This window comes from Eschrichtius robustus, chromosome 13, assembly GCF_028021215.1.
Source record: "Eschrichtius robustus isolate mEscRob2 chromosome 13, mEscRob2.pri, whole genome shotgun sequence".
Lineage (NCBI taxonomy): Eukaryota > Metazoa > Chordata > Mammalia > Artiodactyla > Eschrichtiidae > Eschrichtius > Eschrichtius robustus.
Genome location: NC_090836.1, coordinates 579,554 through 602,359, shown reverse-complemented (window position 1 = coordinate 602,359; position 22,806 = coordinate 579,554). Strand labels below are relative to the sequence as shown.

General features: G+C 50.0%; 1 protein-coding gene across 13 annotated transcripts in view; it reads right to left on the bottom strand.

Moving 5' to 3' along the window:
• MICAL3 (microtubule associated monooxygenase, calponin and LIM domain containing 3) overlaps positions 1–22,806 on the bottom strand; it is a 177,055-nt gene that overhangs the window by 61,494 nt on the left and 92,755 nt on the right. For 8 of the 13 annotated variants that reach the window (XM_068560327.1, XM_068560323.1, XM_068560331.1 and 5 more), the window contains 9 exons: positions 22,003–22,199; positions 20,560–20,672; positions 20,408–20,470; positions 19,789–19,962; positions 18,340–18,423; positions 15,386–15,484; positions 13,674–13,730; positions 11,503–11,610; positions 8,485–8,671 (listed from right to left, as the gene is read on the bottom strand). In XM_068560327.1, the coding sequence (XP_068416428.1) occupies positions 8,485–8,671; positions 11,503–11,610; positions 13,674–13,730; positions 15,386–15,484; positions 18,340–18,423; positions 19,789–19,962; positions 20,408–20,470; positions 20,560–20,672; positions 22,003–22,199 (1,082 nt within the window). Of the gene's footprint in view, positions 1–8,484; positions 8,672–9,139; positions 9,248–11,502; positions 11,611–13,673; positions 13,731–15,385; positions 15,485–18,339; positions 18,424–19,788; positions 19,963–20,407; positions 20,471–20,559; positions 20,673–22,002; positions 22,200–22,806 lie in introns of all 13 variants that reach the window. The other 5 variants (XM_068560337.1, XM_068560333.1, XM_068560332.1 and 2 more) reach the window with 5 other exon arrangements.

Below are 22,806 nucleotides of genomic sequence, written 5' to 3'. Positions count from 1 at the left end.
AAAAAGCATCAGCATGCACTGTGGCATCCTCAGAGTCAAGGATTATTTCTCACAGCTCAGCTGTGCCCACCTGGGTTTTCTGGGTCCTAGTGTAACATGTATGTCCTACTGTGGACATGATCAAAAGTTTGAAAAACACCAACCTTGGCTTTTCCCACGATGCTGGTAGTGGGATTCAGTCACTGAGGGTTGTTTTTTCCTGACTCTTTCTTTCCCCCCACTTACAGCCAAGGCTTTCGAAAATTAAAGGATAGACCCTATTACAGAAACTGTTGAAACAGGAGTAATTCCACTCATCCTTCTCATCTGGAGAGAGTGGCTCCTTCGACAAATGAACTTTCCTATTCCCAAAGTTAAAGTAAGAGGACCTAACCAGAAATACAATAGAATAGATCAATGAACCTGATTTTTTTTTGAAAAGATAAACAAAATTGACAAACCTTTATTAGACTAATTCAGAAAAACAGAGAGAAGACTCAAATAAATAAAATCAGAAATGAAAGAAGACGTTACAACTGATACCACAGAAACACAGAGAATCGTTAAGAAACTGCTAAAAACAATTATATGCCAACAAGCTGGATAATCTAGTAGAAATGAATAAATTCCTAGAAACATACAACCTATTAAATCTGAGTCTCATGAAGAAACAGAAAATCTGAACAGACCAATATTGAGTAAGGAGACTGAATCAGTAAATAAAACCCTCGCAAAGCAGAAAAGCCCAGGACCAGATGGTTTCACTGGTGAATTCTACCAAACATTTAAAGAAGAATTAACAATACTTCTCAAACGCTTCCAAATAACTGAACGGGAGGGAACACTCCCAAACTCATTTTATGAGACACCATTACCCTGATACCAAAGCCAGATAAGGACAGTACAAGAAAAGAAAAATACAGACCAATATCCCTAATGAATACAGATGTAAAAATCCTCAACAAAATATTAGCAAACCAAATTCAACAGCACATTAAAAGGATCATACACCATTATCAAGTGGGATTTGTTCCAGGAATGCAAGGATGGTTCAATAGCCATAAGTCAATAAATGGGATTCACCACATTAACAGAAAGAGAGATAAAAAATATGATCATCTCAACAGATGCAGAAAAGCATTTGACAAAGTACAACATCCTCTCATGATAAAAATGCTCAAAAAACTTGGTATAGAAGGACCGTACCAACAAAATAAAGGCCATATATGACAAGCTCACAGCTAACATCATATTCAACAGCAAAAGGTTGAAAGCTTTTCTTCTAAGATCAGGAACAAGACGAGGATACCCACTCTCACCATTCCTATTCAATACTGGAAATCCTAGCCAGAGGAATCAGGCAAGAAAAAGAAAAAAAAAAGGCTTCCAAATAGATAAGGAAGAAGTAAAACTGTCTTCATTTGTAGATGATATGATCTTATATACAGAAAATGCTAAAGACTCCACCAAAAAAACTGTTAGAAATTTAGGAAAGTTGCAGGATACAAAATCAACATATAGAAAACAGTTGTGTTTCTATACACTAACAACAAAACATCAGAAAGAAAAATGAAGAAAAAAATCCCATTCATAATAGCATCAAAAAATAAAATAAAATTCTTAGGAATAAACCTAACCGAGGAGATGGAAGAGCTATACACTGAAAACTACAAGACTTTGATGAAAAAACTGAAGAAAACACAAACAAATGGAAAGATATCCAGTGTTCATGGATCAGAATATTGTTATAATGTTCACATTACCCAAAGCCATCTATAGATTCACTGTAATCTCTATTAAAATTTCAATGGCATTTTTCACAGAAATGCAAAAAACAATTGTAAAACTTGTATGGAACCACAAAGGATCCCAAATAACCAAAGCAATCCTGAGAAAGAAGAGCAAAGCTAGAGGCATCACACTTCCTGATTTTAAACTATATTACTAAGCTATAGTAATCAAAACAGTATGGGGACTTCCCTGGTGGTGCAGTGGTTAAGATTCTGTGTTCCCAATGCAGGGGCCCTGGGTTTGATCCCTGGTCAGGGAACTAGGTCCTGCATGCCACAACTTAAAAAAAAAAAAATGTAATGAATTGGGAGATTGGGATTGACATATATACACTAATATGTATAAAATGGATAACTAATAAGAACCTGCTGTATAAAAAAATAAATGAAATAAAAGTCAAAAATTCAAAATAAAATAAAATAAAATAAAGTTATTATAGGGACTTCCCTGGTGATCCAGTGGTAAAGAATCTGCCTTCCAATTCAGGGGACACAGGTTCGATCCCTTGTCGGGGAACTAAGATCCCACAGCTGCAGGGCAACTAAGCCCGCATGCCACAACTACTGAGCCCATGTGCCTTGGAGCCTGCAGGCCACAACTAGAGAGAAGCCCACACACCACAACGAAGAGCCCACGCGCCGCAATGAAAGATCCTGCATGCTTCAATGAAGATCCTGCATCTCGCAACTAAGACCCAACGCAGCCAAAAATAAATTAAATAAATAAATAAATAAATAATAAATCTTTGGAAAAAATTGTTATTAAAATAAAAAAAAGATCTTGCACACCACAAAAAAGGTCCCACACACAGCAATGAAGATCACACGTGCCACAACTAAGACCTGGTGCAGCCAAATAAATAAATAAGTATTAAAAAAAAAATATGGTACTGACATAAAAACAGACCAATGGAACAGAATAAAGATTCCAGATATAAACCTCTGCATATACAGTCAACTAATATTTAACAAGAGAGCCAAACATATTTAATGGGGAGAGGATGGTGTCTTCCATAAATGGTCCTGGGAAAACAGGGTAAAATCACATGCAGAAGAATGACACTGGACCCCTATCTTACACTACTCACAAAAATGAATTTGAATGGATTAAGGACTTAAATGAAGACATGAAACTATAAAAATCCTAGAAGAAAACAAGGGAAAATCACCTTGACATTGGTCTCAGCAATGATTTCCTATACATGACAGCAAAAGCACAAGCAACAAAATGAAAAAGCAACCTATGAGATGGGAGAAAATATCTCCAAATCATATATCTGACTATGGGTTAATATTCAAAATATATATAGAACTCATATAACCCAATAGCAAAGAACCTAACAACCTGATTAAAAAATGAGCAGGGGAACTGAAGAGACAGTTTCCCAAAACAGACATACAAATGGCCAACATATAGATGAAAAGGAGCTCAACATCACTAGTCATAAGGGAAATGCAAATCAAAACCACAAGATATCACCACATACCAGACAGAATGCCTATCGTCAAAAAGACAAGCGGTAACAAGTGTTGGAGAGGGTGTGGAGAAAAGGGAACCCTCATGCATTGTTGGTGGGAATGTAAATTGGTGCAGCCACTATGGAGGTTCCTCAAAAAATTAAAAATAGAACTACCATATGATCCAGGAATTCCATTTCTGGGTATTTATCTGAAGAAAACAAAAACACTAATTATAATAAAAGATATATGCACCCCCATGTTCATAGCAGCATTATTTACAATGGCCAAGATACGAGAACAACCAAAGTTTCCATCCACGGATGGATATATATATATATATATATATATATATATATATATATATATAATATATATATATACACATACACACAAGTATACACAATGGAATATTATTCAGCCATGAGCAAGGAGGAAATCCTGCTATATGATAACCTGGATGGACCTTCAGGGCATTGTGTTAAGTGAAATAAGTCAGACAGAGAAAGACAAATACTGTATTATCACCTACATGTGGAATCTAAAAAAGACAAACTCCGAGAAACAGAGAGTAGAATGGTGGCCAGTAGGGGTCGGGGGAGGGGAAATGAGGAGATACTGGCCAAGGAGTAGGGACTTCCAGTTATAAGATTAACAAGTTTGGGGATCTAACGCACAGCATGGTGATCAAGGCAAATAATACTGCGTCATATACCTGAATGTTGCTTAAAGAGTGGGTCTTAAATGTTCTCACCACAGAAAAGAGTTAGTAACTATGTGATGGCACGGAGGTGGTAACACTGTAACTAGGTAACTGCCTAGGTTACACGGTGGTGGTAATAACTTTACAAATAAATGTGTCAAATCAACGGGCAGTACACATAAACCGATGTGTCGATTATATCTCAAAAACAAGTCAAGGAGATAAATGAGATGGCATTCTTCTTCCCTTCTCCTGGTGATCCAATTACATCTCTCTCTCTTTTTTCCCCTCAAAGTAACTGACTTCTGTTCTTCTTTTACTGGTACTTCTCCCCCTCCCAACACTGCATAAATCTTTTAGAAAAATAGAGCTTGTGGACTTTCATAATTTCAAATAATATTCATATAGATAGTATATTTTCTGAAACAGAGTTTCCCACTAGCTCCTGGAACGTAATCAGAACTCAGAGAACCACACCTCCTGTCAGGGGCACTTGAGAGCAAAGGACCATCAACCCCACTGCTTATCTTTCTATAAGGGGAGTTGAGTCGTGGGTTATTTTTAGCAGCTTGGACACAATCTCCTTCTACAATCTGTAATAAACCATTTCACTTTTGCGAATTTTGGCCAAGATAAAATGTAATTAGGACAAGACAAAACGTATCGGTGCTTGGATCACACACTGCTTTTTGCCTGTCTTGTGTCTCATTCTTTAAGGAACACTCCTCCCTCCTCCACATGACTCTTGATGGGGCTGCCAACCACGTGGCCTGACATTACCCAGCACAGAAGTGGATAAATGACCCAGACAGGTCAATCAGAATATCCCCTTTCCCTCCAGCCCATCCCAGGACACGGTGCTCTAGGATCTGGCATGTGGCTAAGTTAGGCTAACAGATTCTTAGGGATGGGGAGAGAGAAGGGGCAGCCCTGCTATCTGCAAGAAAGATGTCAATCTTATGCATAAACTTTAATCTGATCTGGGTTTCCATTACTTTCAACCAAGAGTCTTATTTATTGTAGTATCAGAAAACTACAATCATTTACAGTTATGTTCATTCCTTTCTTCTATTTTTCCTCCATTAATTTGCTTTTTTTCTAGTAAAAGCAGAATTGTAGATTTAAAAATACAACTCAGTAGACTGACCTACCAGGGAATCCTCATTGAATTCTGCTACGGTATCCTAAATAAATAAAGTAAAGAAGTTTAGGTTTCAAAAACGAGTCCCACGAGCCTGATCAAAAGGTAAAAAGAAAATTCCAAAACCTTGTTTTCTCTATGAATGCAGCACAACCTGAGGGGAGGAACACACACACTGAAACCAGAGCTCAGTGCAGGCACCATCCCAGCCACTCAGTGGTACATGACCCTCTCAGCACGCGTCTCCTCATGTAGAGCATGAAGACCACACCGTCTCATGGGGTGAGATCCATCAACGAGACATCATCACACGTCCTGCACTGTAGCTGCTCGATTAATGCACCTCAAACCCCTTCCCAAACCCAACTTGGTGATACTTTTCGCTTCTTATGTTAACAACAAAAAGGGCTGATTTTCATCTAACGTTTACCATGTGCCAAACGCTGTAAGTGCTTTATAACTAACGACTCATTTAATCCTCAAAACCCTGTGAGGCACAGAAAGGCTAAGCCACACTAGCGAGTCTCAGACAGGACTCGAACATCGGACGCCTGGCTCTTCACGATGGTGCCCATCTCAATCAGCAGGTACGGCCATGCTAACGTCACAAAGCAACCACAAAGCATGGTTGATCCCGTCAAGTCACTGATTTTAGATGGTCTAAGTAAATTCAGGAACCTTGACAATAAATGTAGGAATGACTGAAGATGGAACTGGAGAAAACAGACAGCTAAGAGGCGAGCCTGAGGCGGACGGGCCACAGATTCCTGCCCCCAGCAACTCCAGGTCAGAGCCAGAGATGCTCTGGTCAGGAGGCAGAGGAGCCCTGCCGCCTCTCCGGGGAAAGAACGTGTGGCCACAGGAGGCTGCCCCGCGAGGGTGGGAGGGGCGCACTCCAGCAGAGGACACAGCGAGCGCACGCGTGTCAGTGCAACGGAGAAGCGAGCAGCTCGCAGGGGACAGGCCGAAGCAGGGGGCCGGGGGGCAGGCTGGGAGGACGCGCGGAGCTCTCAGCCCCGGGGACCGCGGGTCCACCTGTGCCGCAGGGGGTGGTCAGGGTGAACAGTGGGAGACCGGGAAAATCTGCCTGTCTCTTTAAGATCCCCTGGGCTGCCCTGTGGGAGCAGACACGGGGTGGGGTGGGGGTGGGGGGGCGAGAAGGGCAGCGGCGGGGGGCAGTGGGCTCGTCACTCCCGAGGGTGGCCCTTCACAGACCTCCTCAGCGGATGGTGTGTGTTTTCTCCTCTCGAGAGGAGAGGAAAGACGTGACACACTGATTTAGAGTCCTTGTCTTAAGAGCTGGCAGCAGGCAAATAAGCTAGTCTGTGGCAACAGAAAGACGGCATCCTTTTAAAGGGGCTGAAGGGACAAGGGTAAAACCTGGACGCCTCTCTCAAGTGAGTGAGTCCCCACTGACCAGGCCGAGTTGCCGTGGGCCAGAAGCGCTAACCCCAGGACGTCTGACCTGGGGGACCTCAGAGGCCACTTACTGCTGTGTGGACCTGGACAAGCAACTTACAGCTTCTCTGAATTCAGTTTCCTGATGTGTAAAATTACAACAATAAAGCTAGCTACCTTCCGGTGGTCATGAGGATGAACTGTCACAATATGTGTTAAGGGCCCAGCACGGGCTGGGTTAACTCCCTCTCTCCGGAGCCACAATCCCTGCCCTTTTCTCTCTTACTTGAGGCTCTTCCATTAGAGTTCTGAACCTCATGAGGCTAAACCCTCAGGACCCCTAAGATTCTCTCCTTTCCCCAAGTCCAGCTGTCACTGAGGAGGGCGGAGCTGAGGGAAAGGTTCACCTGGGCTGAAGTCTGGGGAGCTGGTCAGGCCCGCTGTCAAGAAGGCCGTGCTTAAGCACGTGGGCCTGCTCGTCCGGCCCCCACACCGTGGTCACTCCCCCGGGCTCCGCTGCCCTCTCGCTGGGCACGCCGCCTCCTCCGTCCCTCTGCTGAGCCCTCGCCCACCACGCTCCAGAGTCCACGGCAGGACGGGTAAGTTGTTCCTGACCCTCCTGAGCTTCCCGGACTCCTCCTCCTCTGTGCTTTACAAAGTTACAGTCTGCACTGCACTACGCACCGTGGCCCACCCTCGGTCACTCCCTTACGCCGTCTGCTGCCGGATCACTCCATCAGGACGCCGGCCCCTCTTACACCATCTACGCCCTCAGGAGAATGTGGCAAAGGTGTGGCGCACAATCTATGGGCAAAAATACTCGTGGATCGATTCGATGGACCTGAAGGGATCTTTCCAGGCAGACCTCGCAGACAGTTAGAAACACTGGGTGGGCTCCATCTGCCAACCCCATCCGGGGAGATCAAAGACATTATCCAAAGACCAGGTGTGTGGGAATACTGATACCTAACAGTATAGACAATTGTCTTACCTCTTCCCTCGCTGGGTGGTGCTTTTCACTAATGTAACAAGAGGACCAGGTGCCACAACAGTAAGAGTCAGCTTTTCTCAGGTCACCACTCGGCTCTGGCTCCTTCTGGCTGCTCCTCGCTCACTAGTCGAAGAGCCTGGAGGACTATTTCCTCACCGCAGGGCGCCCCTCCCCCGTGTGACATCACCTGACAGTCTCCTCAGGCAATGCAATGGACCTGAGGATTTACTTCCCCCTTCTATTAATCTGGGTCTTTTCATTACTGTTGAATCAGTAAGACGGCCTCTCATAAGGTCCCTTCTGCTTCCTGTAGGAAGGGGCGTAGGAATCACTGACGTTCTTCGGTGACCTTTTCCAATTAACCCCAGAGGGTTTTCAGGCGGCACACACGCCTCTCCCTCAGGCTTTGTTACCTGTCTGCATAATTCTCCACCTCTGCTTTATCAAGGTCATTCCACTATAAAACCAACAAATATCACAAAAGGCCAGGCCTGAACAGCACAGTAACCAGACTGAGGCCTGGGCAACGTGCTCTCAATTCACCAGAGATGCTGATACGAGAGAGCACGGGTGACACTGGGCATAACTCAGGCACCTTCAGAAAGCCAAGGTCTGAGAACAGTGGCAGGGGATACAGTTTCAATGTGCTTGTCACTGACCTTAGGCAAGAAATGTGGCTTCTATAAGCCTGTGATTCTTCTTCTCTAAAGCGAACACAAAAAAGACTTACTCTCCTCAGGTCCCTTTTATCTTAAGATCCCACCGTGAGGTACGACAGCAGGTGTCTGTGAAGCCAGGGAAACGATTTAGGTAAACGCATGCCCTTCTCATCACCATGGTCACTGAGTCATCTATGATACAGCTTGGTGACTCTGCAGAAATATTTATAAGAAAGAGTCTGGGAGAAAACACAGACTAGAGGGGGGTGGATGGGAAGGCTCAGGAGAGGCACAAAAGAGAACCTCTGTGTAAGAATGCAGCGGGGGCCCTGAGTCTGCGTGCGGCCTCCAGCGCGGGGACTCACCGTCCTCGAGGGCGTACGCGTAGGCCGACAGGCGCAGGGTGGTGGCGCAGTACTCGCACTTGAAGCAGCTCCGGTGGAAGAACTTGCCCTCGGCGCTCAGCCGCTCCATCACGTAGACCCGCTTCCGACAGAAGTAGCAGGTGTCGCTGCCTCCCAAGTTCTGTGGGAACTCCTTCTTCATGGAGCCCTGGGGGTGGTGGGGGGCACGCGTCAGGCAAGGCCTCCCGGCCCCTCCCCAGGGCGCACGACCCTCCCTACGCGGTTCTGCCTGGGGACGGGAGCCGCGCACCAGCGCAGGCCGGTGCCTCCGGTGCCCAGGCAGCCCTTGGCACTGCGTCTGTTCTACACGATTTCATAACAAGCAAACCAAATCCTCTTAACAGATTCTGATCTGAAGGTGTTCCCGTGGTTCTCCATGGACACAGGCCCTGGACTCTAGAGCAATCACTTTAGAGATACTGAGTATGCTGTTCACACAACATTCTAAACAACGGTTTCAGTCCTAGAAGTTCAGTTACAAAATTCAGACAACCTCAAAAAATAATTACCACATGGCACGCAGCGGCCACATATGGCACTGAGCTACTTAGAACAAAGCAGGCTTGTTCACCAGAGCTGTCTTATCTAGACAGACAGCGCCCTTAGTGTATCTTACCAGTTCCTTCTTGTCTAGAAGGGTTTTAGGATGTTCTTTCCTTTGAAGCTGATTGGCTATCTGCTCAGCCAACGAGCTCACTCCGCCCGTGTACATCTTTATATACTTCTATTGGTTGGAGATTGTTAAACGACCAGAAAGAAGGGAAATGAGAAGGAAAAAAATAAATTAAGAAGACAGGGGAAAAAAAATCTTCGAAAGGTATAAAATGAATACAAGGTGCAGCAACAAACATGCCAACACAGTGCCCACGAGCAGGGGACTAGGTGTCAGTGTCCACACACTGGTGTCAGCACAGGCGGGAGCGACGGCCGCAGAGACAGGGAAATTCAGGAAGGAGAACCTGGTCTCTCATGTCTCTCTGGACGAAGTGCGGGGGATGCGGAGGCGGGACGACAGGATGGATGCAAACAGAGTGCGAAGGGCCTACCACCCAGCGGCTCAGATTACACACAGAGGACCTAAGAGGACACCTCCCTTAAGGCGGCGGGCCCCAGACTGAAGGCACATCCCAGGGCCTGGGAGAGGGCCTGGGGAGTTATTTCCTCGTTTAGAAAGAAAGCAAGGCCGACTCTCCATCTGGGTAACGGATGCCAACAGCCCAGTGTCACCGGGGAGGACATCCGTCCTCACTATTACCTCCTTCGCTCAGAGCCCCTGTCCTGTGCACCAGCGGCCCCCGGGCTTTACCAGGAAGAACCCTTCTCTGCCCGTTCTCCCCGTGGAGACTTCTGTGTTCCCCTGGGCCCTGAGACCAAGCCTTCCGGACCAGCTGGGGCACTGCTGACACGGCGGCTGTGGAAGCCAGAATGTGTTTCTAGTCCAGGAGGGGTTATTTCTTTATACGTTGAAACAGGTTAAAAGAAAAAAAATCCGACCACCTCAATCCTCTTTCTAGCAGTGTTGAAAAAGCAGCAGGAGAAAACTATAAATTTCAGTGGCTAACCTTCCTGCGGGAGCCCAGCTTTGAGCCCGTCCTGTGCAGACGGCCCAGACACCCAGTGTGTATGACACGCCTCTCAGCAGCTGTGTGCCTGCCGGGTCTGAGGAGCCCTCACTCTAATTCCAAATCCAAAACACTCCGGGAGCAGTTGTGCTGGGGATGCCAACAATCCCATCAGGAAACGGTCTGAACACACGAAACCGTGTGTAAGAGAATCACCAGCCCGAGCAATGGCACGTCCTGGGCGGGGCAGGGACAAACCAGAGGAATGCTCTAGGGGGAAACTGACCCTATGCAAATACAAGAACGACAGCAGCACAAATGAGCAAACAATTCTCCAAGGTTCAGCTGGAACTGAGGAGTCAATTATATTTTCAATTTAAAATAAGGAGATTTCCAAAGGATAGTGCCATTTGCTCATTAACTCCACAGCTTATACCCATCTGTGGTCGAGAAACACAAGTGGCTCTTAGACCTAAGCCTTCTTTAGATTAGAAACATTAGGGAAGCTTAAGCCTGGAACAGACAGGAACCCAGGCACAGCCAAGCTGAGCATCGAACAGCTGACGCCAGGGAGTAGGAAACTGCAGCAGATGAGTGGGAGTGTGAACCAGATGCCAAGTCTGAGGCTGGGACACGGGGCAAGCCCAGGGTCCTCCCTGTTCAGCCAGGACCTGCTCTCCCATCAGAACCAGCACTCTCAGCAAGTATAGCCCAGGGCTGCCTGGTGCAAAGGCACCTGTCACCTTCAGTTCTCAGCGATGTGACAGCACTGACGAGCACACCCCTGGGAGAGGTGGAGACTCAAGTTCTATTTGTTTCTGGCATGAAAAGCAGATGGTTTTCCTCTCCCCACTCTTAAGAAACAGTCGAAATGTAGCACTCTCTGGACTTATACCGTGGCCACCACACATGCGTATCATTCTGCACAGTCTGCTACCAGCTCAAGAACAGGAAACAAAGAGAAAGGACAAAAGACCCTGCAATCTCTCTGTAAACTCGTCCACAGCTGGGTCAGTTCCATCATAGGAAATAGCAGAGTTCATTCCTTAAGAGATTACAATTCAAGAGGCACCCAGAATGCTGCGTATCCACCACTCTCTTTAAGAGATTTAATTACACTATGGTTCATATTTTATAACACATTAATAGGAAGAGGTCTGGAGACAAAAAAAGCTAATGGCTACAAAATGCTTTCTCATTATTTGATACAGTTGGACTATAATGAAAGTGGGTTGACTGGGACAGAATTTGCTGCAGTGAAGCTAGCAGCCTCCTTAACTCAGGTGGACGCCTACCGACCTCACATGCATGACGGACACACACAACTGGATTCCTAAGGAGACAGGCTGCCGATCGTGTGGGTGAAGAAAGTGCAGGCTGAAGAGGACGAGCCTGGCCAAGCCCCGGGCCCCGCTACCTGTCGTAGGCAGTCAGAGGAGGGAGAGGCGGGGCGGCTGGCGGAGCGGAGGCTTAGAGAAAGCTCCCACTGGTCGACAAAAAATCGACGAGAAGGCTCAGGCTCTGGCTATAAAATACAAGATGGAGAAAAAAATCAAAGGAAACGTTAAGTTAAAAGTTACACGCTGACCTGAACACACGGAACTTGGCAGTTTCAGACCCTTTATCTGGATGACAAATGCAGTAAAGAAACGCTCTCAGTTCCAGAAGCACCAACGGCTCATTCCAGGCTCCCACTGTGCCTCACGCTCGCAGCCACACCCGCGCTGGAACACGGCCCCCGGGAAAGCCTTGTCTGCACCCCTGCTCTCAAGTGCGCAGTGCTGCCAGCCAGCAGGCAGCGCCCTGCTCACACGTCCTGTGTGCCCTGCCGAGCCCCTCACGGCCTGGGCTGGAATTTCTCTTGAGCACAAGGAGATTCCACCGGCTCGTCACTCTGCCGGCCTTACGAGGAGCAGACAAGAGACGGCAGCTCTGGAGCAAAGCTCGCTTTCTCCATGAAAGCCAGGAAAGTGCCCCTCCTCCTCCTCCCGGTGGGGCTCAGACAACAAGCTTGCCCCGGAGCCGGCCCCAACCCTCTGCAGACCGCATGCAGCACGTGGAGCAAAAGTGGGCCCAGCAGCCAGGCACTCTCCGGTCCCCAAGCCAGGAGGGGCTGCGAGCTTGGCAAGCAGTAACTGCTTCGCTGCCTGCAGGTTCGGGCTGAGATACCTGTGGGCCGCAGGGAAGAAGCACCCCTCGGCCTTCAGCTCACACTAACTTCAAAGCTTCAGGCGTGACAGGGGTGATGGGGGGTGTCACCAGCCTCTGCTCCAGAGGCTCAGAGAGAAACTCTCTGGACGGCAGAGAGCAGGCAAGCGCACAGACTGGCGGGCGGTGGAGGGAGAGGCCAGGAAGGAACAGAACAGTGACCCCCAGGAGTGCCTGGACGGGAACCCTGCCCCGAAGACCCTGGAGAGCAGCCCACCGGGGAAATGAAAGAAAACTCCCGCCAACCCTGCTGCTTCCTGAGCTCCAAATCCCACCTGTCCTCGGTGCCCTGCAGCCCCAACTTCTACCAGCTTCCCCATCCAATCTCTCTTTCCTCCACCGACTTCCCTCCTCTCCCCACGGAGACCCTGTTTCATTCAAGACCATCAGCACCTCCTCAAATAGGCATCCCCCAAAACGGATGGCACTGCCCTGTGCAGTGAAAGTGCCTAGCTTTCTTCTTGACAGGAACCAGCCTGGGAAGAAGGAAGAAAGAGGCTGGGCACAGGCAGTGAAGCTGTGGGTGACACGGGTGACATGGAAAGGCCACCCCCGCCCCCAACCCCGGGCCTGCTTCCTGCCTGGCAACTGGTAGGAAGACAGTGCTACCACTACTTTCCTAATGGGTCCAGGAGGGAACCAGACTTACTGCTCAGCCATGAGGGCATTTCTCAGAGCAAAGGCAAAGGGGGAGGCAAAAATAAGAGAAGGCCCATGTGAAATGAACAGCTAGAGATGATTCTTCATTCTGGCTGCAGAGCTACACCCACTCAGGCCTCCATTTAAGGGTAACAATAACAACCAAAAAAGTTTCATAGTTAGCAGGTTTTGAGATGAGCATCTCTGCAACTCATCAGATCGTACGATGGCCAGGTGTGCTCAGGCGTCTCCCTACTAGTGTCTCGAACAGATAAGCCACCACTTTTCATTATGGACCCTGTCTTGTCATCACCTTCCTTCCCGCCCCCGTCCTCTTCACACCTGAAGAATCCCCATGCTCTAAGAGCTTTGGCTTTCTCGGTATTTCTACGTCAGGATCCCGGAAGTAGCCAAGCAAGTGCCTCCTGCTTACTGACCTCGACCCTTCCCCAGAAGTCGAAGGTGCATATCTGGTAGTGGGAAGGCGGGGCAGGGGGGGGAAGAGGCCGGTCACAGGGCACAAACTCTCAGGGTTCCTATCTGGTCTGACGCTGAGTGGATGGATGTTCCACCGCGAATGCTATTTGCAAGGGTCATCACTGTTAGCGGAAAGAGTCCCGGCTCTTGGCTGGGTGACCAGAGTGTGGAAAAAGCAAGGGAGAGGGGCCACGCCTGCCCCCCCGCCCCAGCGTGCCGCATCTGTGTGGCTGCCAGCACCCCATGCCACAGTCGTGCTTTTACCCTCTCGTGGTGGGGACTCTGCTTGCCACGGCTGTCAGCATCAAGATCGCTGTACGTCTGTTGGCAACAAAGTAGAAACTTAAGCTCCATCCAAATGCTCTATCTGGACCTACTAAGTGACAGTACCAGAAAGTGAGAGTTCATTTCAACACATAACCTGTTGCCTACTGGTCCCCAACCCCAAGTAACCACAGTCCCATCTACATCAAATCCTGTGACCCAAGGACAGCTGTACACAGCTGTTCTCCCACCTGGCCTCCAATGAGGTCAGCTACACGGATAAATAACGAACTACGGTTAGCACAAAGGTGGAACAAACATATTTCTTTCACACAGCGGCACGTGATCAGAGGCATTCAGTGGAAGGTTAACAGGAGAGGCAGGTTAGGAGGGTGAAGCTTCCACACCAAGGCATTAGAGACGACAAGAGTCCACAGGAGACTCCAAGAGCACACGGCACTAAGGGGCGAGGTGAGCACAGAAGCTGTACCCAAGAGGCCGGGGACCGTGACACAGGCCCACGCCGCCTCCGCTGCCCTGAGGAAACCACTAACAGAGCGACGTGGGGTTGGGGCGTCTAGGCCCTAGTCACTCTCTGGATAGCCCAGCATTCACCGTATGGCCCTGTCCCGCTGCAAGAACTGACCCAGAGCTCCCGATGTGGCCACTCTGTTGTCCAGAGCCCGTGAGCGTGTGGTCTCCGCGGGCAGGACGAGGCCGGGGCTCAGGCTCCAGAGTCACACCACTTGGGTTCAGCTCCTAGCTCGCTGCTCACTGTGTGACTTCACACAAACTGCTTGGCCTCCCTAGCCTACACCTCGGTCTCCTCATCTGTAAAAGGTGAGGATAACAGGACCTGCCTCGTAGGGTTATTGTGAGAACAGACCAAGACGACACAGGAAAAGCACTCAGAACACTGCCTGACTCAGAGGAAATGCCCCATGTTGGTTCTCGGGCAGAGACAGGGCCCAGGGTGGTCACTACCCTACAAGGGCTCAGCGTCCAGACCCAGGGACATAGGCTGGGCCCCTGCACATCAGACACATTATGGGATCACCTTCTAAATAGGCTACCACAGCTGAGGAAATGTCTTTCCGTAGATCCTACCTCCAAAATCAGTGTTTTACTTTATAGGGACATACAACACAAGTCAAAAAAGCCGTTCTATAAACGCACTTCATGCGAGCGTGCTGGTCACAAAGCACGTGTGGTTAACTCGCCGTGAAGAAGTTCTTCAGTGATCCGCCTGGACGGTGAGTGGGGTGGACGGAAAGGGCAGGTGTTTGTTGGCAAAAGCTGGATAAGCAAGAGGCAGGGCTCTCAAAATCAGAAGGAGCCGAACTCACGGAGTGGAGCCCTATAACAAGCCTCCCAAAGTTCACCTTAACTGTATCTCCTTGGGCAGCAAGACAAAAATGGCTGATTTCAATGGGGTTATATAAAAATGCTCTCCAGGGCTTTTGGACCTCGCATCTGTGTCAAGTACAGCTTAAGTTTTAGTTTGTGGCTGCACAGTTGTAGCCCTGTGATGCGGGACTAGATTAAACTACCTAGGGTTTGAATGGACGATGTGCCATCCTGAGGCCCACCAGCAAAGGTCGCTTCACCAGTAAGTCATCACTGAAATGAGGGGATCCTGACTTGGTCTCTCCCCTGGCCACCCACACAGGCAGGCAGGCACACAGGACAGCGGAGCATGCAGAGGGGGTCACCTGCTGGTCGCCACGTGCCCGACAGGGAGGCGGAGTAGGGGGAGGAGAGAGTGTGATCACTTTTTTGGGGCAGGTCCGAGAATGCTCCTTTTCCTGTCGCTTTTATGCCGATAGACACAAACAGAGAGAACACAGGTGAAATGGTGGCCACGTTGAGGCTGGGTCTGGAAGGACCGAAGGCATTTGCCAAAAGCATCCCAGAGGCCCTTCCCCACCCATCCATCCTCAGCACAAATTGGCGTGTTCAGGCAGAGGCCTGTCCCCGTCTGTCGTGGCCTCGGGGCAGAGGCACTCTGTTTGCAGATCCCAGAGTCATCTCTGCAGCCACTGCGGGGTCAGGACCTGCACGGCAGCACTTTCTAAATGCCAGGGACCAGGGCATATTCCTCTCTGCTGGCTTATCAGGGAAGCTGGGGAGTAGAAGGGGCTCAGTTACAAGTAGATAGAAGGGCACACAGACTCCCGTTACGGGGGGAGCATGGTGACTGCTGCCCACAGCGGGGGCGCCCGGGCACCTGCAGCAGCAGACCAGCACCTCCTGGGCCACCCACGCCCACGTCCTGCCACTGCTTCCCCCTGCTCAGTCCCCTCACTCACACGCGGAAGGTTCTGGGAGACGACCACAGAAATACAGGAAAGAACAGGAAACAGGGTATAAAATTAACCCCTTTCGCTAACACACCACACAATGTCCGTGGATCACTTCCCCACGGTGTCCGCTTCCTGTGAACCTGTCTCTGATTGACAGAACCCTGCAGTACTAAAGAAACCACCAGATTCCCGAGTCAGAGGAAGCCTCAGTTTCCTCACGCCCAGAGCTACCGTGTGGGGCGGCTTCCAGCAAAGCCCGGAGGGGAAGAGGCCAAAAAACCACTCCTCCGTCTGTTCCCACACCACTGACCATCTACAGCCAAACCAAGGCTGCTTAACCGCAGACTCTGCCTGCAGGACGCATTTCTGAGATCAGAAGGGGACGAGGTGGGGGAGGGAAGAGCCGGGAGACGTCATAGGAAGGTGACGAGGAGCGGGCATCCCCACACTCTTCCTCACCACGACCAGCTCGGCCTCACCACTGTGCTCGTCACGCCCGCCTGCCTCAGTCGGAGCCGCTTCCAGGGGAACAGCAAGTGAGTCACAGGAAGGCGCGCCGTCAGCCCCCAGGGCGCACCCCTGGACTTCCTGTGTCCCTGGGCTGGTGCGCCAACTGGCATGGCCCTCCAGTGCTCTATCTTTCAGGGGATAAGTGGGCAAAGCAAGGCTCATGACGCCATCCCTGACTTAGCACTGGGGATAAGCTGTTTGTGAACACATCTCACGAGGACGTGAGAGCTGTGCGTCACGGGTCCTCTCACAGCCCAGCACATTACAATCCCGCTCTACACATAGGATCTGATGGGGTCCAGCTACCCGGCTGCTCCTTCTGACCGGCATCTCCGGTGCCCCTTCCCCAGGCCAGCCTTCACTTTAAGGGTCTGTTTGGCCTGGAGAGCCTGGCGGTACATACTCAACTCCACCGATCGTGATCACAAATCACCTGGGTGCGTTCAGGCAGCACCCGCACAGGCTAGAGGCTCCCAGCCGCTGCAGCAACAGGAGAAGCAGGGCTCTGGGCACCCCTGCAGCCCAGCACCCAGCAGGAGCCGAGCCCGTCTTCCGCAGGACGGAGGCAGCAGCGGTGGCCGAGCCAGCCCCTCGGGTCCCTGACCCGGGCTTCCTGGGATGCCCGCCCAGAGCCACTCCAGGACGTGCCACTCAAAGTCACCTCTTCACCCACCGACTGTGCTTCCCTGTCTCAGGCCACCTCCGTGACTAGTTTAAGAACCTGGGAATGTAGTGCAGAGTTCACCTTCCCCTTTAGTAATACTCAATTCAAGACTAACCTTCAAATCATACCTTCCACCTAGACTGCAAAGGTCTACCCTAGGCAAAGGGTAAGTAAGGAAAACAGAAGGGAATTTCTAATGAGCTTTTCTCAGAAGACCTCCCCTCCCCAAGCATGGGGAGAGAGGCAGCTTGGCTTCATGGTGACTGGACGCTGCTCCCAAGCTTCCACCTCAGCCTCACAGGCCCTGCCTTAACATGCATATTATCAGAAGAAAAGTTAGAAAGAAACATTCTGCCCTGAGTGTAATTCAACTGAAATCTAACTCACCACTCCCCAGCACCTCCCAGCACAGGAGGGAATCAGGGTCAGCCCCTCTGACTGCTCAGAACCCCAGCCCTCAGCGATTCCAAACCACGAGACAGCAAACCCAGGCCGCACTCACGGCTGTGACGTGGGGGGAACAGAGCAGAGGCCCATCGCTCTGGCGGGTTTCCTGTTACCCGCCAGGCGCCAGTCCCTCTTTCTTTCCGCCCCACTCTATACTATGTAGGAGAAGCAGCTTTACAGGAGATCCTGCAGAAACTTTAGTGAAAATTTCCAAAAAGAGTATTTTAAATGTGGACAAAACACTGAGAAAACGCCCATGATCATCTCTGTCCATGATCTGAAACAAGGAAAAAACCAGTTTGAGACTATTTCTTGGATAACATTTTCCTGTTTAACACAAGACCACTGCCCCGAGCCCCAAGCTCTAGAAACTCGGGATTGTCCTCCAGGGGTCACGCGGACGCGTTCCAGCCAAAGGTCAACTTGGGACAAAGGTTATAACGGCACAACCCCAAAGGCTAAGTACCTGAACACAGGTACCACATAGCTTCAGCTAGTTTCAACACTAATTTAACAGCCCACCCTTTTCACTGGTTTCCCAAATCCCAAGGAGTTAAACAAGTCATGCAATACTATCAGTACTGTCTGTTGAACTTTCCCCCAGAGTCGCCACTCAAATGCGCACAGAGATCCCTACCCCCGTGACCTAGGCTTCTACGGTGCAGGCCCCACCCGGCTGGCTCGGAGGAGGAGCAGGTGGGAAGGCCCAGCACCCATTCTGGTCCCTGGGCAGTTCCTTTACCTGTTTCCACTGGGGGGCGGGAGCAGGGCGACCCTGCTCAGGCAGGCAGCAGGACGGCTGGCTGAGCCCACGCTCTTGTGTCGGCTGTGACACACAGGCCAAGTATTGGGTAGGGGACAGGACACAGAGACAAAAAACAAAAAAACAAAAAAACATTAAGGTAGCAGACACAAAAATGGTTCTCACGGAGGATAGACACGCATCTATGAACTGAAGGAGGGTGCACGGAATTAGTTCTAGGAAGTTACACTTACAAAGGAAAATCCTCTATTCCCCCCAACTCGGGCGAAGCCAAATGCAAAAGAAAAGGCAAACAGAAGCTGTAATTCTGATTATCCTTTTCCCACACTCAATGCTCTGAGCCTAAACTACTAATTCTGGCTTGGAAAATGAATCTTTCCACTCAAAATGAGTGCGGGAACACTTCCTCCAGTGGAGAGCACCCCAGCCTTGCTGAGGAGGACGGAACCTGGGCTGCTACAGCCGCCCAGCCGCCTCACACTTTCACAGTCAAGCCTGCACGTTCTCTGTGGACCTCGGCACGAACGCCTGGAGCGTGAGGATCTAACCAAGCACTAGATGTGAGAAGTTAGTGATGGTGGTCGGCCTGGCCCCTGGTCCACAGGAACAAGGTCTGGCGCACGTGGCCAAGATGAAGAGGCGCTCCCCGCACCAGGAGTTTTGGAAGAAACGTTCAGTGTGGATCTCACAATGCCTGTACCTCCTCTTGAGAAGCCTTAGTGACTTTTAGACAAGCAAGAGGAGAGACGAGACCTAACAGACATGGCAGTCCAGCCCTCAGCAGGACTCGGGAGTGAGGACAGTCCACGGAGAACCTTTACAGCGCTCACACTCGTGACCTAGTTCAAGGACAGTGTAGGAAAACCATGTGCAACACATAAGAGTGTCTACCTCTGTGCCCTTCATCAAAGATGAGAACCAACTAAACATCCAGCACCAGAGGAAGAGTTAAGAAAAGCATGGAGCACACACTTTGGAACAGGCTTATAAAGAGCTTGGAACATGGAAATATGCCCAAAGTTACACGAAGAAAGCAGAACAGGAAAGTGTACGTTAAGAATGACCTCAACCATGCAAACAAGAATGCACTAAAAAAAGACCAGAAAGAAACATGGCAAAATATTAACAGAATTATAGGGGCCTTAATTACACTTTCCAGCATTTTCCTCAGTAAGCAGGTACCTCTTACATTACTTACGTATGCATGTACGTGAACACACACCTACGTACACAGATCTGGACACCCCGTTTTAAAGATCCTCGGGTGGGCCTGGCTGGTGAGGACAGGAACCCTCGTCCCTGTCCCACGCAGACGCCAGTCTCGAGCCCTGAGCCCTCAGGACCGGGAAGTTCCCCGTCTCACTCACTAACCCCCCTTCCTCTGTGGCCAGCCCAGGTCCGGGCGGGCGAGGTGTGAGCTGGGCTTACCTGTCTCCTCACGCCCGTGGCCTGCGCGGGTGCGTTCTCCTCAAACTTGGCCAGCAGCTGGGTCGCCATGTACTTCACCTTGTTCTGGTTGCCAAGGGCCACATCCACCCTCCGGTCGCTCAGTGTGCTCACCAGCGTAGGCCTTCCTCCTCTGTAGCCCCGGGGCGCGTCCTCCTGGTGAACAGGGGTATCGAGAGCCAGCCTCGGTTAGAGGAGCCCCTGCCCGCAACTCAGGGCCTGGCACAGCGGCTGGTCCCTGCTTTAGGTCGAGCTCAGTGGCTCTCCTCAAGGTTCTAATCTCAAGATGGCCTCGGGCGCAGGGGCAGTATGAAGAGGTACTCGGGCTCTTGCTGGTGTGGTCACATCCCAGGAAAGCTGCTGCCCTTCGCCACATATGGGATTCCAAAGAGACAGGAAGGCCCAGAGCACATGTGTGTGTTCCCTGGATGCTCTCCAAAAAACTAAACAAAGGCAAAAGGCCACAGAAAGCATCTGTGCACAACAATTCTCACAAAGAGTGAACTGAAAAGGTCTAGCAATACCGATTTGGGAATTAAGCGTTTCAGCCAAGGAGGGCAATTCAGTACATTCATTCTGGCAAATTCCAGATATTTCTCACCTCTTCCGACTGGCTGGTCTTTCTCCTCTTCCCAGCACCGTCCAAGTCCTTTTCCTTTTTGTCCTGCACCAAGAGCAGAGGGAAACCGCATTCCTCTAGCCACTGCACTGTGCCATTAGTTCTGCAGCTGGAGGAAAAACCCTTCCACTGACCTTGGGAGAGCGCTTCCGAGAAATGGTCTGCCCCAGCTTGCTCAGGAAGGAGATGGGGGATTTAGTGCTGGCTACCAGGACGGCCCTCTCCTCAGCATTCAGGTCCAAGGCGTCTGTGGGCAGAAACAAGCAGTGTCCAAGGACAGCCCTGAGGGCACCTCCTCGCAGGAGGCTCTCAGAACCTCAGGAAGCTCTGAGGGTTCGTGCGCTCTGAACCCGGCAGGAACTCCACAGAGAAAATGCACACGGAGCCCTGGACGCTGGGCCTTCTCTTCTCCATCCATACAAACAAAACCAACGCTTGCCCCAATCCACTTCAGTCACAAAAACCTCCACTTTCGCTTTTCAGACGCTGCAATCTGCCTGTGCTTGCTGGTTACAACAGAGTGCCGAAGCCTCACTTCAAGATGAAAAGTTCAGGTCGGGAGAGAAAGGGAGGGGTGTCGGGGGGAGGAGACAGGACTCGGGTCACGGGTTCAGGGTGTGCTTGTTGATGTCAGAGTTGTGCATGTCTGTTGTAAGAACTGCATCTCTAATGAGAGAAAGCCACAGATGTCTACAGATATCTACAAGTACATGGGCTAGAAGCACTGGAGAATGGTACCTAAACTCTGTGGGTTCCAATGTTTTATTCGTAACAACAGTAGTGTTGAAATAATAATTGAAACTAATAATACATTGCTAACATTTGTTTAAGTGCTTCCATTCGCCAAACACTCTTCTTAGTGTATTACAATCTAGCCATGTACATGTTATCCCCACTTTACAGATGGGGAAACTGAGGCACAGGGAAGTTTAGTGACTTTAGGTGGAGGAAATGGGATGTAAACCAGGTCAGGTACCATGGTCAACACTTGTAAGCATCATGACGCTGACTCAGTCTGTTTTCTGATAGCCTGAGGGTCAAGGGAAGATGTCTGGAAACACTAAAAGGTAGGAGAAGAAAGAGAAGCCAGAGAAGGAACAGTTACAGAAGAAAGAGAACGAAGCAAGTATAGTCCGGGATCACAGAAGCCAAGAGAAAGAGAGAATTTCAAGAGAAAGGACGTCATTCCAAGTGCTGAACAACGCAGAACAGACGGGTGTCTGAGAGGTGAGAGAGGAGGGAAGAATATGCATCTGGTGATTCTTCACGACCACGGACAACAGTTTTGGCCGGGTTGCAAAGTGTCACAAGATTAGGCAGTGACGAAGTCCAGGCCACAGCAAAAGCACCTTTTCAAAAAGTCTGGTTCTGAGAGAAAGGGAACGAGGGTGGTGGAGTCAAGGACAAGGCTCTAGACGGGAATGCTCATGGCCTCCACAACTGCAGGTCTGCTGAGCAAGACCTGGGTCAGAACAAGGGGCTGACAACAGCGCAGAGAAGCGGGTCTGCTGGAAGAAGGGGCACAGGGGAAGGAGAGGCAGGGGAGCCGCACGGCAGCACCCCTGGGGGGCCCTTACCTCGGGAGGGGAGCGAGTCCCTGAACATCTCGTAGAACTGGGTCAGGTACATCACCATGGACAGCTTGTCCGGCTCCCCCACCGAGGCCATCTCTCTGCCTGTCATGATGGGAGAAATGCCCAGCTCCTTCTCAGCAATATCAAAGGCCAGCTGGTTATTCTTCTCCACATTTTGCTCATCCAAAGAATCAAAATCTCTGAGAAACAGGACAAGGAAAACGTGTCAAGATGGGCTGCTTGTCCCCACACCAGAAAACACGGTATCACAGAGTCATCATTATTTCTTGGTCTTTCAGCTAAAATCCAGGGCGCAGGCCTCACTGAAATCGGAGAGCAAACCTGTCTCACTTCTGTCTCCCTCCTTTTACTAACGAAATGCAAATCATCCTCAGGGAGAAGAAAGGATTAACAATCTACCCATAAGAGAAAAGAGGGGAAAAGTTGGAAAACATAACATTTTTTTTTTAAACACTTTTTAATTTTATTTATTTATTTATTTATTTATTTATGGCTGTGTTGGGTCTTCGTTTCTGTGCGAGGGCTTTCTCCAGTTGCGGCAAGCGGGGGCCACTCTTCATCGCGGTGCGCGGGCCTCTCACTATCGCAGCCTCTCTTGTTGCGGAACACAGGCTCCAGACGCGCGGGCTCAGTAGTTGTGGCTCACGGGCCTAGTTGCTCCGCGGCATGTGGGATCTTCCCAGACCTGGGCTCGAACCCGTGTCCCCTGCATTAGCAGGCAGATTCTCAACCACTGAGCCATCAGGGAAGCCCGGAAAACATAACATTTTATCAGTAACATAAAGT